The 15,995-nt window shown below is 31.2% G+C and overlaps 2 protein-coding genes across 3 annotated transcripts in view; both read left to right on the top strand.

Moving 5' to 3' along the window:
- The first annotated feature begins 2,878 nt into the window (after positions 1-2,878).
- mRpL55 (mitochondrial ribosomal protein L55) lies at positions 2,879-3,822 on the top strand. The gene is made up of 3 exons (XM_008199336.3): positions 2,879-3,337; positions 3,395-3,575; positions 3,623-3,822. The coding sequence occupies exons 2-3, from the start codon at positions 3,399-3,401 to the stop codon at positions 3,767-3,769; spliced, it is 324 nt and encodes a 107-aa protein (XP_008197558.2). The 5' UTR covers positions 2,879-3,337; positions 3,395-3,398; the 3' UTR covers positions 3,770-3,822.
- A 357-nt stretch (positions 3,823-4,179) lies between these two features.
- The window catches only part of cdi (center divider), a 27,775-nt gene continuing 15,959 nt past the window's right edge, over positions 4,180-15,995 (top strand). Inside the window, exon 1 of one of the 2 annotated variants that reach the window (XM_064354939.1) lies at positions 4,180-4,907. In XM_064354939.1, coding sequence (XP_064211009.1) covers positions 4,644-4,907 — 264 coding nt within the window. In that variant the 5' untranslated portion in view covers positions 4,180-4,643. The remainder of the gene's footprint in view (positions 4,908-15,995) is intronic. The other variant, XM_966079.5, reaches the window with a different exon arrangement.

The following is a 15,995-nucleotide window of genomic DNA, read 5'->3' as shown; positions in this document are numbered from 1 at the left end:
TTAAAAAATTGTAGCTAATGTAAAAATTATAGTTTCTAATCATTAATAACTGTTTTACATTTTTATCAACCTTATTTAAACAAGTAATTTGATAAAATGCGACGTTGGCATTTTTATAGTTTTGAAACAGCTTAATACTGCATTTTGATTTTTAAATAAAATTACCTAATTGGATCAAAATTCGATTTTTATCTTTTAAATAATAATAGTTCATAATGAAAGTTTAGCAAAACTGTCAAGCTCATTCCAATTCAATAAAAATCGCAACACCGCATTTTCTCTCAAAGTTAGTTATTATAAATTATTCATGCACCTCAAAAAATTGGGACGAGTCGAATTGGTTCCCAAATTCTGTAATCCTCTCTAATTATAGTCGAATTGGTTCCCGGGGATGGTCGAATTGGTACCCAGGTCAGATAAACAGATTAAAGTATTATGATAACAGAAATGGCGTTTGTAAGTGTATGAACAAATTTACAAGTTTCAAAACGTCCAAAAACAAATCGTATTTTAACAATTTAAAGGCTGTGGATAAATATTTGTTCGAGTATTCAAGTACTTCCAAAACGATGGAGAAGGCGCATAGAACTTAATGGGTACTATGTCAAAAAATGTTAAAATTATATTTGTAATTTGTCTCCATTTTGATGCTTTAATAGTATTAATAGACATATTAACGAACCCAGCGTCATCATGTGAGATGTCTTAATAGTCATTACTTGACGAAATATTTTACGAAATTTACAGGAGAGCATTAGGCTTAAAAAATTACATTCTCCTTTTTTTAAATAAACAGTTAGCCATGGATGAATGACATTTGTTGTTGGATTTTGTGCCAAGAAAATAATTATTTGAACATTTCTACCAGCTTTAAATCTAAAATATTAACATATATTTGGCTTAATCCTTTTTACCTACCTGCTCATGCGGGAGCCAGTTTGACCATCACCAGGGAACCAATTCGACCATCACCTTTTACAGAATAATACTTATACAGATTATTGGGAACCGATTCGACCACGACCAAAAAATTGATAGCTAACGGAATGAAAGGTATCATGTTTTTTATACAGGATGGTTTTTATGGTTTTTTGTAACGGCAGACACTGTAAAACGTATGTAAACCGCTCTACTTTCGGTTCACTTTCATAAAAACCATTATGGTTACCCTGACAACTTAATTAAAAGTTAATGCCAATAGTACGATATTTGCACCAAAATGGTTTTTATGAAAGTGAACCAAAAATAGTGTGAAAATCAAAATTAAACTTTGACATACAGGCTGTCCCAACGATTAAAAGAATTGCATTACATGTTTAGGATTTAAAGATGTTGACTTTTCCTTTTTTTAGCTTATAGCTGCGTTACTGCTGCATGTTTCTAAAATATTACGGTATATACTGGATGAGTCATTAATATGGGCGTGCTCGATGCACCTACACTGTCAGAGATATCGAAATTAATCAAATGACACTGCAAATGGGAAGTCAAAGTGCAGGGTCTAAAATTATTGTGCCCTATATTCCATATGTTCCATTTTTATAGTGTAGCTATTAACATAGTTTTTTAAATGGCACAGCCTGTATACAGGGTGGGGCGCAATTGGGCTACATCTGAAAATCCGATTTTTAAGATCTTCAACTTTTTGAACTGGTGTTTCTTATATTTTCTCTTTTACTGCACCCCACAAAAGTGCAGTGTTGTTAAATCTGGACCTTTGGGAAGCCAAATTTTGTTAGATTCTCATCCTATCCAGCGAATTTCAAAATTTTGATTAAAATAACATTTTTGACGTTATTGATAAAGCATTCTTTGGCTTAAATTTTAATTTCAAATAATACTAAAACATAGTCAGCGGTGAAAGATGTTTTAAAAGTTGCGGATAAAAAAGATTTCAGAAATACTCCACTCGGGCCTTACCCTCTATATGTTCATATTTAAATTTGAACTTTTTCAGGCTTTATAAATCAGTTTAGTTTTTGTAATTTACCTTGACCGTTCAGAAGTTATTTAATTTTTTCAACAATTTAGTGCGTATGCAAGCACATAATTAATGCTGAATAATATTCAGTAATAAAATACAAAGGGTGCTATTTAAAAAAATCAAATTATGGTCCACTAAAATGAATGTGTTACAGCATGGTAATGCTACAATGCAAATGGACAGTATTGTCGCCGAAAGATACCCCCGGCAGATGTTTAGACACAGGCAAAATCCCAACTCATTATCTTAAAAACTAAGTGCACTGCGATTTTTTAACTGTGGCTGCAGATGCACTAAATTGTAGAAAAAGTTAAATAACTTCTGAACAGTCTGTATGGGGCAAAATAATTTTAGAACGTGCACTTTGACTTCCTACTTGGAGTGCCATTTGATTATTTCGATATCTTTGACAGTGTAGCGTAGGTGCAATCGAGCACGCCCATATACAGATTGTTCCAATATTAAAAAAACACTAAAGTTATGTTTTTTCAAATTTTATTGCATTTAAAATATATGGACGTAGCTTTTATGATTTTAATCTCAACTTGTATTGGTCGATTTTGTTTAGTTTTGGAAATAATTTTTGAGTTTTTTGACATGAATACGTTTTATTTAAAAATTTATTACAAAAAAAATAGGACTTTCACCACTTTAAAGGGAAAAGTTCAAACTTAAATCTGTTTCAATTGTTTAGCGTATTACAATTAGAAACATAGAAAAATTAAAAAGTTTGTTAAAAATTGAGTAACTTAAAATAGCCCAGTCAAATTAGACAAAAATAAGGCGATCGGTGGAAAAAATTCCTAGAGAGTTTGAATTTTTTTAAAAACTTCCTTTACACTTGGGTAGACATATATCAAAAGTCCCCAAAGGTGGGGGGCAAGCTCGAGGAGGGGGAGGGGGTTAAAGCAGTCTTTTTTTGGTTTTTATATAATAATAATAATACAATCTTAGTTCTTAGTTTTTAGTTTTTATGTAATATTTGTTTGAAAAAGCGTGTTTTTGTCAAAAGATCAAGTTATTTCAAAAACAAAGTAACTGACCAATAACCAATTTACTTACACATATACTTTCTTACACATTATACATATTTATCCTCGAATTTATCTGATAAAGTAACTATTTATCTGTAATTTCGGTTCACTTTCGTAACAACGATAAATACTAAATCGTATTTAGAATGAAAATTAGTTATTTGCGGTGAAGCAAGAATTTGTTCCCTAAAGTTTTGGAAGTCCCTCGTATGGTGGAAGTTTCCTTAGGTGCTGCCCTCTATAAGGATTGCTTAGAGAATTCTGCTTTACCGGTCATTTTGGTGGCTGTCAGTTTTAACCTCACTTAACCGTATTTTATGTAAGGCTGAAATTTAATTCGTACAAAGTGATTGACTGATTTTTACTTTTAATCTAGCAAAATGGCCACAAAAAATGTACTCGGGACTTTGACCCAAATTAGATTTTTGAGCTGCCATTCAGCCAGCATCACAAGACCCCACAGATTAACTTACAAGAGGACATACCCCACTGTTCTTGTTAACCCAGATGGGTCAACTATAAATATTAAATACCACGAACCCAGGCAAATCATTAAAGTATGTTTACTGAAGCATCTGATGTTGTTTTTAATTGTAATTTTCAGCTGCCTTTGAATATTTGGACTCTCAGTGAGGCCGAAAGAAAGGCACGATTGGAGGCAAGAAAACCAAAGAAGAAAGTTAAATTTGAGGACGATCTTGATGATAGTTTCGACGCAAATAAATATGTAAAATACTTGAAAAAGAAATAGATTAGGTAACATTATGTAGCGAATTGTCTCAATAAAGTTTAATAACACGTTTAGTATTGTTTTGAAACAGTTAATTGTTGGAAATTTAAAATATTTTGTTAATTAAATCGACTGAATCGGCCACTTTCATTATGGTAATTTAGCTATTGTAGAAACAATTGTATGAGTATGGAGAAGAAAGTATGTGAATTACAATTTCCTACATGGGAACATTTCACTTTTTTGAAAACGTTTTAAAACTGTCCATTCGCGATTCACAACGTTGTTTAATAATAATTTCGTAATCGATTCATTGGCTTTGGGAACGGAACACGTTTGAAAGTGGCGCTTCAACCCAACCGCGCATGCGTCTGTTTTGTTGCTCAACGTGCCATCGCGCCGTCATTGTTTAGCCCGGCGGGAGGAAGGAGACGCAGATATTTGCGGATGAAGTTTTCCACAACATGGCAGCTATGTATACTAGATGAACGGGTGAAAGCTTGCACTGTCATTACAAACTTTTTATTTACGTGTGAAACTTCAAATTGCTAGCTCAGCTCTTGATTTCAGTGCCTAAAAGTGAGGTGTCTTGTGTCGAACGAGGTGTCTGAATGGTGTGCGAAGTGTACTATTTATGTCAAGCTGCAGCAGTGCACACAATTTCTAAATTTAATTATAAAACCTGCATAAATCCATTGCGCGTTATATTTACCCAGAAAAGTGATGTCAAATGAGCTTTCGGCCGTTTTGACCGTCGGTTGCAATGTCGTGCTCCGTTTCCAGTGAACCACAACATTAAAATTATGTGTGATTTTAAGACTTCAAGAGTGGCCCGCCTAAGTCGTACAAAAACATGTACGATATTGGTTAACATCACATAGGACCCCATTCTGTTATGATGCACCCGAGCAGCAAAAATGAGCCCCGTACCGCTAAAATTTCGTGCATTTACGACACCCCCTGCGACCCCAAAGCGACCGACTACGAGAAGCTGTACTGCCCCAATAACGAGCTGTCGGAGCCCCCGAGGACCCGCTGTGATAGACTCAAAACTGGATCGTCCTGCGAGGCCCTGAAGCATGCCGTGGCATCCCTCCATAGACTCGACGACTTCCACAAGGAAAAAATCGGATCGGGGTTTTTCTCGGAGGTTTTCAAGGTACAACACAATGAATAAATCGCGCAAACTGGGTCAAAATGCTGCACTAACCTCGAGTTTGCCATATATGACGGGATAAAAACTATAACCTACCTACTTACCTTTGCCACTTCATTAACAGTAAACCTCGGCTAAAAATTGTGGCATTGGATTCTGAGGTTTGGGCATTTTTGCCAAATGCGGCTGATTTATTGGCGCAATTAACGCGCTAATTAGGCAAAAAGAGATTGGGTAAGACATGCAACGAGCTTGTTGTTTTTGGAAAAACAATTTGAGACTAAAACACTTAAGACAAAATATACATGGTGTCCCACCGATTAGAAAAATTCCATTACTGTAAATGTTAGAAATTTATTTATTTTTTTATTGCATAAGCCGTAGATATTAACCCCCTGACTCACCAAAAGTTATTTTCAAGTATACAGGCTGTTTCCGAAATTAGCTACAATCAATAAGTAGAACAACTTATATTTTGTTGCATTTTTGGATGTAACTTTTAACACTGATGGTTTTAAACTAAATTGTTACTGGTCGATTTAGCTTAGTTTTTGAAATAATTTGATTTTTTTGACGAAAACATTAAAAAATATATTACACAAATACTAAGAATCCCAGAAAAGTTGGACATTCACCACTTTAAATATTAAAAAAAATATTAACTTTTGTTTCAGTAGTCGGAAAGTGAAATTGTCAAATAATAATAATTTTAATGTTACCCTTAGGCATTATTCGTGATTTATTAGAGTGAAATAACTAAAACTTGGTATTTATGGCGGATTTTTAAATTCCCGTATTAGCTGTTTCAAAACTATTCAAAATTTCAAAATAGCTTTCAAAATAGCTAATGTAATTTATACTTTCAATGAGAGATCTAATCAGTGATAACCACTTTACAATTTTATCAGTCTTATTAAAAAAAATAATTGGTAAAATGCGACGTTGGTTATTTTAGTTTTGAAACAGCTTAAGTCTCAAAATTGACGCCCGTGCTTTTAGGATTTGCTTTAGAAGACTAAAACAAATCGAAAGTTAAGAGTGGAAAATTGTCCGATTGTCTTTCGTTATCGAGTTATTAATAAAAAACTAAAATTCAAAATTTAAACATTAAATTTTAGTAAAAGCAAATTTACCAAATTTGTTGCTACAAAATATGCTACAATGCGATTTGAAAACTTTTCTGCATAAGCCCTATCCTCTGCAGCAACAATCGACAAAATCAGGAATGTACTAATGTAGTAGTATCGTATCATTTTAAACATACAAAACCGAAGGAAATTAATAATACACCGCACTAGACAGAATGATTCAAAGAATTATTACATCGCTAACATCAACTAATGAATTATGTTGCACAAATAATTGGAAAGACATCATAAAGCTTATTTTTTACATTTGTATCAATAACTCGAAAACGAAGGACAATTGGAAAATTTTTTACTTTTAACATTCGATTTGTATTAACACCCTGAATCAAACTGCCAAAGTACGGGCGTCAGTTTTGAGACAGCCTGTATAAACTTCAACAAATGATTCGTGGTGGAGTTGGTAATGTTGGTATGGTTATGGTATGGTTTACTACAGCAACAACAAAGTCCATGAATAATGTGCATTGTTGCTGAAGTTAACTTTTAAAGTCAAATGTCTTTCTCTAGTTATTAAACAATTTAAACTTTATGCTATTAGATAGAAAATTTAATAATCTTTGAGAAGCAAAATCAAAAAAATAGAGTGTTTCATTTAACTTTTTCAAGTTATTCAACTTTTAACAAACTTCTTAATTTTTTTTAGGTTTCTGATCGCATTGCGTTAAACAATTGATACTGATTTAAGTTTGAACTTTGTCCGTTAAAGTAGTGAAAGTCCTACTTTTCTAAGATTCCTAGTTTTTGTGTAATAAATTTTAACAATGCGTGTTTTCGTTAAAAAATTCAAAGCATTTAAAAAACTAAGCAGAATCGACTAATAATAAGCTTAGAGCAAAAACATCAGCATTAAAAGCTATGTGTAAAAGTGCAATAAAATTTAGAGTGTTCTTTAAAAAAAACAGCCATGTCACGTTAATTGCCAACTTTCGCATAAATTTTTGTGTGAATTATTTTTATGAAAAATTTCTTAATACCGTTTCAAAATCTCATGTTTAAAAAAAATCAAATGTTTGTTTCTTTTAGTTCACTAAAAGATTAGTTTGGAACAAAGTTCGTTCAAAGAAAATAATAATTAATAATAATTAATAAATCATTTATAGGTTTATAGAAGCCTCATTAATTTAATCCTCAATTAAATGCATGACCAAATTGAACCGATTTGGTTGGTTCATTCGTGTTGTTAACTTTTAACAGCACAATTAACATTAAACCGGCCCTTTTGTAACGAATATTAAGCCTAAGCTGAAATATAATCCAAAAATTATTTTGCCAAGGCGACAAAATTTTATTTGCCATAAACTGTTAATCGTACTTCAAATTCAAATAGTTGTTAGTTGTTTCTTATTTTTGGTAAAATTTTCGTGTTATATTAAGATTGTTACTTAGCATAATTTTTTGTGTCGCGTTTTCATTTTTATCATACATTTACACTGTACTTTACTTATTTTAATGAAAAAAGTTTCACAATCTTTCTATTATTTTTAAATAGCTTTAGGACCTTTAACATATTTTTGTTCTTTTGAAAATATTCACAGATTTTTTACTTATTTTAGACTCGATTTTTATTAAGCGCATTCGTAACCCTTTGTAATCAGTTATTATTTATAACGATTTTGAGAAAGTTGGCTGCATGTACAATGTGTTCAAGAAAGGTCGATGCATCTCAAAAAGCTGATCAAATCATATCATTGCGCCAAACGTGTAGCTTGATTAGGAACGCCAGAAATCGTCATTGAATTTAAATTATTTCTATTGTTGGAGATATTAACTTCTGTCCGCTTAAATCTCTATTTCCATAAAAGTGTCTGTTCCCTATACCTGACCCCCAATCCAGTAATTGTAGTAATATCGCAGTGTTGTAAATCTCGAAGATTTACAAGCTCTTTGTACTCACCCAAAAGCCGCCCCAATGCTTTTCTTATGGGACAAATCTTCACTTTGATTGCAATTTCCGGCGTTCCTAATTAAGCTACACGTTTGGCGCAATGATATGATTTGTTCAGTTTTTTATGACCCATCGATTGATATATAAATTACTCAATTTGAGTGGTTCTTAAATTCCCATAAAAAGTGTGCCTAGTCTTTTAAACGTAGTATATATGTCACTTAATTCAAATTGTGAATGCCGTCAAAGTGACAGATTCGTCAAAATGATGCAAAAAGGTTTTCAATTAAAAACGAAAGAGTATATACAATAAAAATCACGAAAATATAAAACCCAAATCAAAGAAACCCTCCATTTGAAACAGCTTTGTCGAAAAATGCAAAAATTTGACTAAAGAGATAATTCAATGATTTGACCGACATGGCAATACTTATTAGAAGAGTCATTTATGGATGAAGCGGCACATTGAATTTGAATTCTATAGCCGACTTGATGAACAACCATTTTTGAACACTTTGTGTTTAAGTTGTTAATCATGCAACACATAGGTGTTTGGTGGATATTTAAATTAATATCATCATTTTAACTATTACTATTTTTTTAAGAAGATAGCTCATTTTGAAAATAAAAGTTGTCAAAATTATGTCCCGTCTGTAATCATGGACCGACTGAAAACTCAAAAGTTTGTGTCGTAACTTATCTCTGAAACAGCCTGTATATTTTTTTTTTGGGTGATACGAGCGGGTCAGTATTTACGGCTTTTATAACAAAAATATTTGTTTTTCGATTATTTAACTCGCTGGGACACCCTGTATGACGGGATAAAAACTAACGTAAGATCGAAAAATAACTGAATTAGAGCAAGCTGTGCCTGCGGAATTTTAGCCATATGTTAGAAATTGACAGGAGAGAATTTTTTGAAAATTGATTCTTTGATTAATCTAAATTATTCCGAAATTGTGTTTACGACCCAGCAAAAAGTCTACATTGTAGACAGCTATTTTAACAAGTGAAAAAATATTCTCTTCCAAGAGAAATAGTGACAATTTACTAAAGTAATATTTCATGACAACAATCTCAGTTTGGGACAGAAAATGATTAGTCTGCAGTAAAATGCAAATTATGGTTTCTTCGGGCTTGCTTTGGTCCTACATCTGTTCATGGCAACATCTGTTTTGAAAAGTGACGAAGTGAGCAATAAACATGTACCCGAAGAAACCCTAATTTGCATTTTAGTGCAGACTAATCATTTTCTGTCCCCAACTTTACTGTTATCATAAAATATTACTTTAGTCAATCTTCACTATTTCGCTTGGAAGAGTATAAATGGAGGTGGAAATATTCAATTGGTGAACGATGCCTAGCAAAAGTTCGGAAGAAATCTCTGTAAGAATTTTTTAATCGATTATTTGCTCATATAGAAACATTATTTTTGGGCACCTTCTTAGTCTCCTCCACTGTCTTTTGCAACACGATGTTTTGAAAAGAAATGTGACTAAACTTACACTTGCCTTTCAAAGCTTGCTGTAATTTAGTATATTTTTGATCTCATGTTATAACCTATAGTTCATTTTTTTATATAATCAACTGTCAGTCTCAAAATTCTGATAAAGACTAGCCTATATCACCCTAAAAGTTCATGTTCAACCACTTTTGAAACTGGACATATTCTGTATTTGACATTTTTAAAAATTGAACGTAAGTGTTAATCGTTAATTCGTTAGTCTAAAGGTGGTCTAAAATGACTAAATGTATCGTTGTGCGTGTTTTAAGTTGGGGACAACTTGAAAAATTTGGAAAATGAATTTGCGAGGTAAAAAATTACACCAACCTTAATTGAAAAAAATTACTATATATGATAATGCCAACCCGACGGCTCTTAGACAGTTGATTATAAAAAAAATTGAGTATACCTACTTGTCTTTGCCACTAAATTAACAATAAACTTTTAAAATTTAAAACTTGTGGCATTGGATTCTGAGGTTTGGGCATTTTTGCCAAATGCGGCTGATTTATTGCCGCAATTAACGCTGTTAATTAGCCAAAAAGAGATTGTGTAATAAGACATGCAGCGAGCTTATTGTTTTTTGAAAAAATAAATTGCGATCAGATTGATAAGACAACAATTGAGAATAAAACTAAAGCAGACAAATATGTTTCGATAAGACAATTATAAGAAGCACGTCTGTTCTTTAAGTTTTATGCAAAGTAATAATAATAATTGCAGATTGCGTTTCGTTTTACGATATTATTATTTACGTGTGGTAATTAGCAATTCGAGGTAAACCAAAGGTCGCAAATGGCCTATTATCGATTTTATTATCACCCTTTGTCAAGGTCTGGAAATGTATTTTGCAGAAGTCGGAATATTAACAGTTTATTTCGTGGTTCGCCGATACGCAAATAATTCAAGTTTATTATTTTTTTAAGGTTACAAAATATATCGCTTGAATTTTAAAACACAACCTTGAATATTTCACTTAAAAATTAAATGCACGTTATTTTGAAGTAACAAACAGACCAAAAGTGGCAATTAATAGCTAAAAGCCTAATTTGTAGTATCCACTTGGGTAGAACTGAGTGAAAAAAGTGATTTTAAGTAGTAACGAAAAAACGACGAATAACAATTTAAACGTCTAAATATGCGAAAAAATGTGTTCTATTTAAAAAACCATAATCTTGCATTGTAGCTAATTTCGAAAACACCCTGTATACTCGAAAATAATTTGTAAAATAAATGTAAATTTTTTAACATTTGAATCCCAATAGTGAACTTTTTTAAATCGCTGGACGATATGAAGTAACTTTTATGTTAAATAATTTATTGGTTTGTAGTGTTCTTTCTCTATTGAAATCTGAAAATTAGTGGTTGCAAAAAAAGATTACGATGTAATTCTTCTTCCTCTTCATTATCTTTTTTTAACTGCTTCTTTATCATGTCTCGCATTTACAATATGTTCCTAACTTGAATTTTGCCTGTCTAAAATAGGCAAACACAAAATTACAAATATTGCGTTTTACAGGATTAAGTTATCATTAGTCCAGCAAGTTCCATAGTTGTCAACTGGAAATATTTTCTTAAATGAAAAAAGCAAATCCTTAGAAATTATTTATTAAATTTAAAGGACATTTTACTTTTAAACCCAATATAATATGACATGAATTACTTGTATTAAAAAAATATTCTTAATCATATTCTCGATTGGGAATTTAACAGATTTTGAGCTCTTTACATAGTCATGTTAAAAAATTAGGAAAAATAATTGATACATTAGACAGGTGAAAATAAATATGTTGTACTTACAACAAACAATTTCTCGGAAAATTGTAACAACTTTTCTAGAGCAATTGAGGATAATGGCATATGATTAACAGTTTCATTTCATGTAAGCGTGACAATTTTATAGCGTATCAATTATTCATTTTATAGTTTATCACGTTTTTTCATAAAATTAAGTGTAAATTCACTGCGAATTATGCGAATGTCTACATTTGCAGAACGATGCTGTGCTAATTTACCACATTGCGTCTTTAGCTTGGATAAATATTTAAATATTTGTTATGATTTAAACAGCTGCACTGCTGCTTGGCAAAAAGAAATTATTGTATTTAATAAGAGATTTTCTAAATTGAAAATTAGATTAGATGTTCTTTTTGGTTTTTGGATAGTAAAAGTGCATAAGCTATATTTTTTATGATCTAATTAAGTTTCTATTTTATAACTGCAGTTCAATTCAATTTAAGCGTGGAATTCTCTAAATAAGCGTAAAAATTAAAGACTACCGATTTTCTAAAAATGTGAAGTGAATGCAACGTTTATGACACTTTTTGTACGATTTTGCAATATTTAAAATCCAACTGCAAACCCTGGTAGCTTAGATTAATTAATTTAATTAGTGAATTAAGAGTGAATTGTTCCAATCACTTCCTTCAAATCGACTTTTTGGAATTTTGAATTTATATGTCACCGATAGTTTTGTATGACTAATAAAAAAGTAACTAGTGAATTTATGACCGTATGTAATCACGTTGTGATTCAGTAGTTTTTCACCATTTATTTCATTTGAGTGGCAAGTAATTAGTAAGGAATTTGTAATCAAATCACGGAATGAACGCGCATCCAACTGCAGCTTTTTCTTAATTTTTGTTCCATTTCGTAAAATATGCAAATATAATGCATTCTTCAGTCGTAAAGTATTACAAGATTTTAGCTGTTTTGTCGTAATTTCCTTATTAACATAATAGAAACTTTGATGGAGATGACATTTTATCTCAAATCGCACGAGACATAAATTTATTCGGTTCAAACGGTTTGAGGGAAAAATGCTCACCACTCTAATGCGTTTTAAGTAAGTAATTTGTGCATATTGGGAACGAGACCAGTTGCATAAATTTGCAAATTATATAATAATTATTAAGTTGCACTTTCTATCGGGTCAGAAACCTGATAAAATTGCTTGAAATTATTATATTATTAATTTGAAATAAAAATGCAGTTTGAAAGCCAGTTTTTCGACGTTGAAAAGTAAATTCTTGCGCCAAATGTTTTCTTTTATCAAAACGCCTGCTGTGGAATGCCAACGGTATAAAACATGACTTTTTACACATTCGATGTTAAATGTGAGCCATCAAATGTCATTGCATTTGAACTGTCCACACCTGGTGCAAATTTTAGGGCATCTCTTTTATTTTTACATTGTCACCGGACGTATATTTTAAAAAATATTTTTAACTCGAAAACAAGCGCAAATTATGCCTCGAAGGTTTTCTGTTCGGGACAGGATTTCGTTCTATTCCTGGTTGTGTTGAAATGTGGAATTTTTTCGTATTGTAGAGCAAAAGGAGTTTCCGGATCGATTTCATATGCAAACAATTAGGAGAATATTTTCTACGACACCAATAGCGAACCGGCAATATAGAAAACGTTACTTTCATATAAAATAAGTTAATATTATTTACTGTAATAATTGCTTGTACGTGAGATTTTTATGGTGTAATTAGTTGGTAATAAAATCTAAATCATGTTTTGGTTTCCTCGTGTAAAAATTTAGCGGTAAATAAGAAAATAGTGAACTTTCATGAATTGTTGTCGTTAAATTTTATTACATTTCACGTGTTGTTTTGATGAAAGCATAACATGTCTTTAATAGCGTACTGTTTAGAATTGAATTAAAATTTATGGCAAGGTTTTTTAAAATTTGATTCTTATTTTACAACCGTACTAAATGAAATTACGAGTCATTGACGGACGTTTTTCTTTTCACGACTAGCGAATCGCGATAGTCTCGTTCTCATTGTATCAAGATTTTATCATTTGGTGAAAAGATGGAAATCGCATGAAATCGAATTAACAACACGTTAAGTGTTTTTATTTTTTTACAATTTGTCCTCAAATTATGAATCCTAACAAGGTCATGCAATTGCTACAATCAAATAATCATGAGTTCTTAATTTTTATTTTGAGGCTTGTGTAGATTTTGTCTAAATATTATTTTTTCAATTAAACACATCCGCTGTTTGGCATCGGTTCGAATTTTTGGCTGAGAACCAATTTTTTGTTTAAAATTGAACGTTTTTAAACGGTAGAATTAATATGCAAAAATCTGTATGGTACTAGAAGAAATCATTTCAGGTGTGGTCCGCTCATGTGGGTGTGGCAACGCTACGGTGCTGTCAAAAAAGCAATAATTTTGAAAAATGTTTTTCGAATAAGTCACAGTTATATGATTAATTAAAATATTAAAAACGTAAAGTAAGAGTATCTATAAAGGTTTTTATTTTTTAGGTACAGTTAAATTGTGCAAACCTCAATTTCTTATCAATCAATTTGATTATCACCAATCAAATGTGGCCGACTTAAGCACGTTATATTTATTTGCAATCAAGGAAATTGCAGACATTATTGCAAAATACCGCTTCATTTACATGATACGGAATGGAACTAAAGTGTTCAGGGCTGAAAGGGATTTGTTATTTGTTTTATCTTTTATAAACGTAATTAGACGGCTTTTTACATTTTAAATTGGACTACAAGTCATAATAATAGCGTCATTACAAGCTAATATTTCTAGTTAAATAATGCACTAATAAATTTTAATTAGTCCTAAAAACGTTATTGTCTTCGATTATTTGTATCTACTAATAAACCAGTAAATATGTCGGCATTCGAACACATTTGTTGACTTTTTCAATATTTTGTTGCAGAGGTATGAGCACGAACAATAGAATGCGTGATAATGTTATCTAAAGCACTGCATAATTTTAATCTGCAACATCTATTTTTTCAAGTTTTTGTTTTATACTTGGATGCAAATCTTTTAAGGATTTCTTGCAAGACAATCAGAGATATACATACATAATCCCCATATGAGAAATTCACAGCAAATTTCCATTAAATACTTGGGAAATAAATAAATTATTATTAATGACGATCGAAGAAAACGGTTCATTAATAATAGTTAATTGGGGGTAAAGTTTGAAAATTGGGTTGAATGAATGAAATTCCAAAATGTGTTTATCCGCAGATAGACGTCAATTGATGACACACATGCAATGACGTTATTTAGGTTTTTGTTTGATATTCTTGGTTTGCCAAGGATTATATTTAAATTCTGCACCCGAGTGTTAAGTGAGTCATTTCCAATATAGATGAATTATGAAGATAAGTTTCGGCTAAAGCTTTATGTTTGTTTTAATTTAGAATAAGGACTGTTTTTACTTTTTGGGATGCATATTTTTTAAAAAGAGATGGTTTTAAATTGCTTCCACAATAAGTTTATACTTTGTTGATCACTTAGCCAAATAAGGTTAATTTAATTACTTGTACAGTACCATCACGTATGGAAAGCTGGAAAGTGAACAAAGTTGTATTGGAAAAAACTGTTACGTTCGATCACTTTAACTGATCGACCTATAAATAGACTGCTTACTTGTTAACAATGTTTTGAATATTTTGTTTTTAGTAGTTTGTCTCATACCTACACGTATTATTTATATCGACGAAGGCGAAAATAAGAAGCAACAAGTTGTTACCAGAAGCACTTAAATTCTGTAAAAAAATTACGTAATTTGGAATTGCTAACGTAAACATATGAATTATCCTGATTTTTATTGCAATACTGGTAAGCTTATTCTTGCTTTAATTAATCTATCAATTTACGTGATTAAGTAGGTTGAAAATATGATGTTAACTTTTACTTATTTTACATGTTTTTCTTTTATGTATTTTACTTTTTTACAGTGGAAACATTGCACTGTTTCAGTATTGAAAAAATCTTGGAAATTAAGAAATTTTTTTGAGTAATGACTGGCAATTATTGCTAAACGTACAAGTATAATACAATTATTGTTACCAAAAGTAGTTTAATATCTTCCTGGAACCACATGCAATGAGTGTGAATAATTACTCAGACTGTTTTGTCTACTCTGCTGATTTTGTGACTAATGTTAGTAAGGGTGATTCTCATGTACGAGTTGTACGATTAATTACGCTTGAATTAGTTTTGGTTTTTAGTTCAGCACATTGTAGCATTGCACTGAATAATTTCAGAATAAATTGAAATTTGTCTCTGTCGTTAATATTAAATTTTTAGGCCAGAAGTTGCTCTAATACCGAAAGGGTTTTAAAAAGGTTATTGTGTTGACGTCTCCTAAGTTTCTACTTGGCAACAGCTTTGTGGAAGAAATAATAATTTATTTATTTACTTTCATATATTAATAGTATTTAAAATTAATAGCTAACACTGAAATATTCATTGAATCACTTTGTGCCTCTACTTATAAATTTAAAGATAATATATCGAATGGTATGTTCTTTTTTAATCACCCTGTATAATAAAACAATGTAAAGTTTAGAAAAAGGATTAGCGAAAACTGGACACCTTTGGACCAAATATGATCTTATTATTGTCATATTTGAAAACACTTATAAATAGAATTTGATGCTTAGGTGCAACAAGTGCTAGAAAGCTTATTTTGATAAAAACAGTAATTTAAAGATAATTTCGATACATGTACATACATCGTGTTTCACGCAAATTTAAGAGGTTTAAGTTTTTT

This window comes from Tribolium castaneum, chromosome 2, assembly GCF_031307605.1.
Source record: "Tribolium castaneum strain GA2 chromosome 2, icTriCast1.1, whole genome shotgun sequence".
Taxonomy (NCBI): domain Eukaryota; kingdom Metazoa; phylum Arthropoda; class Insecta; order Coleoptera; family Tenebrionidae; genus Tribolium; species Tribolium castaneum.
The sequence above is the reverse complement of the archived record's forward strand: the minus strand, read 5'-3'. Positions and strand labels throughout refer to the sequence as shown.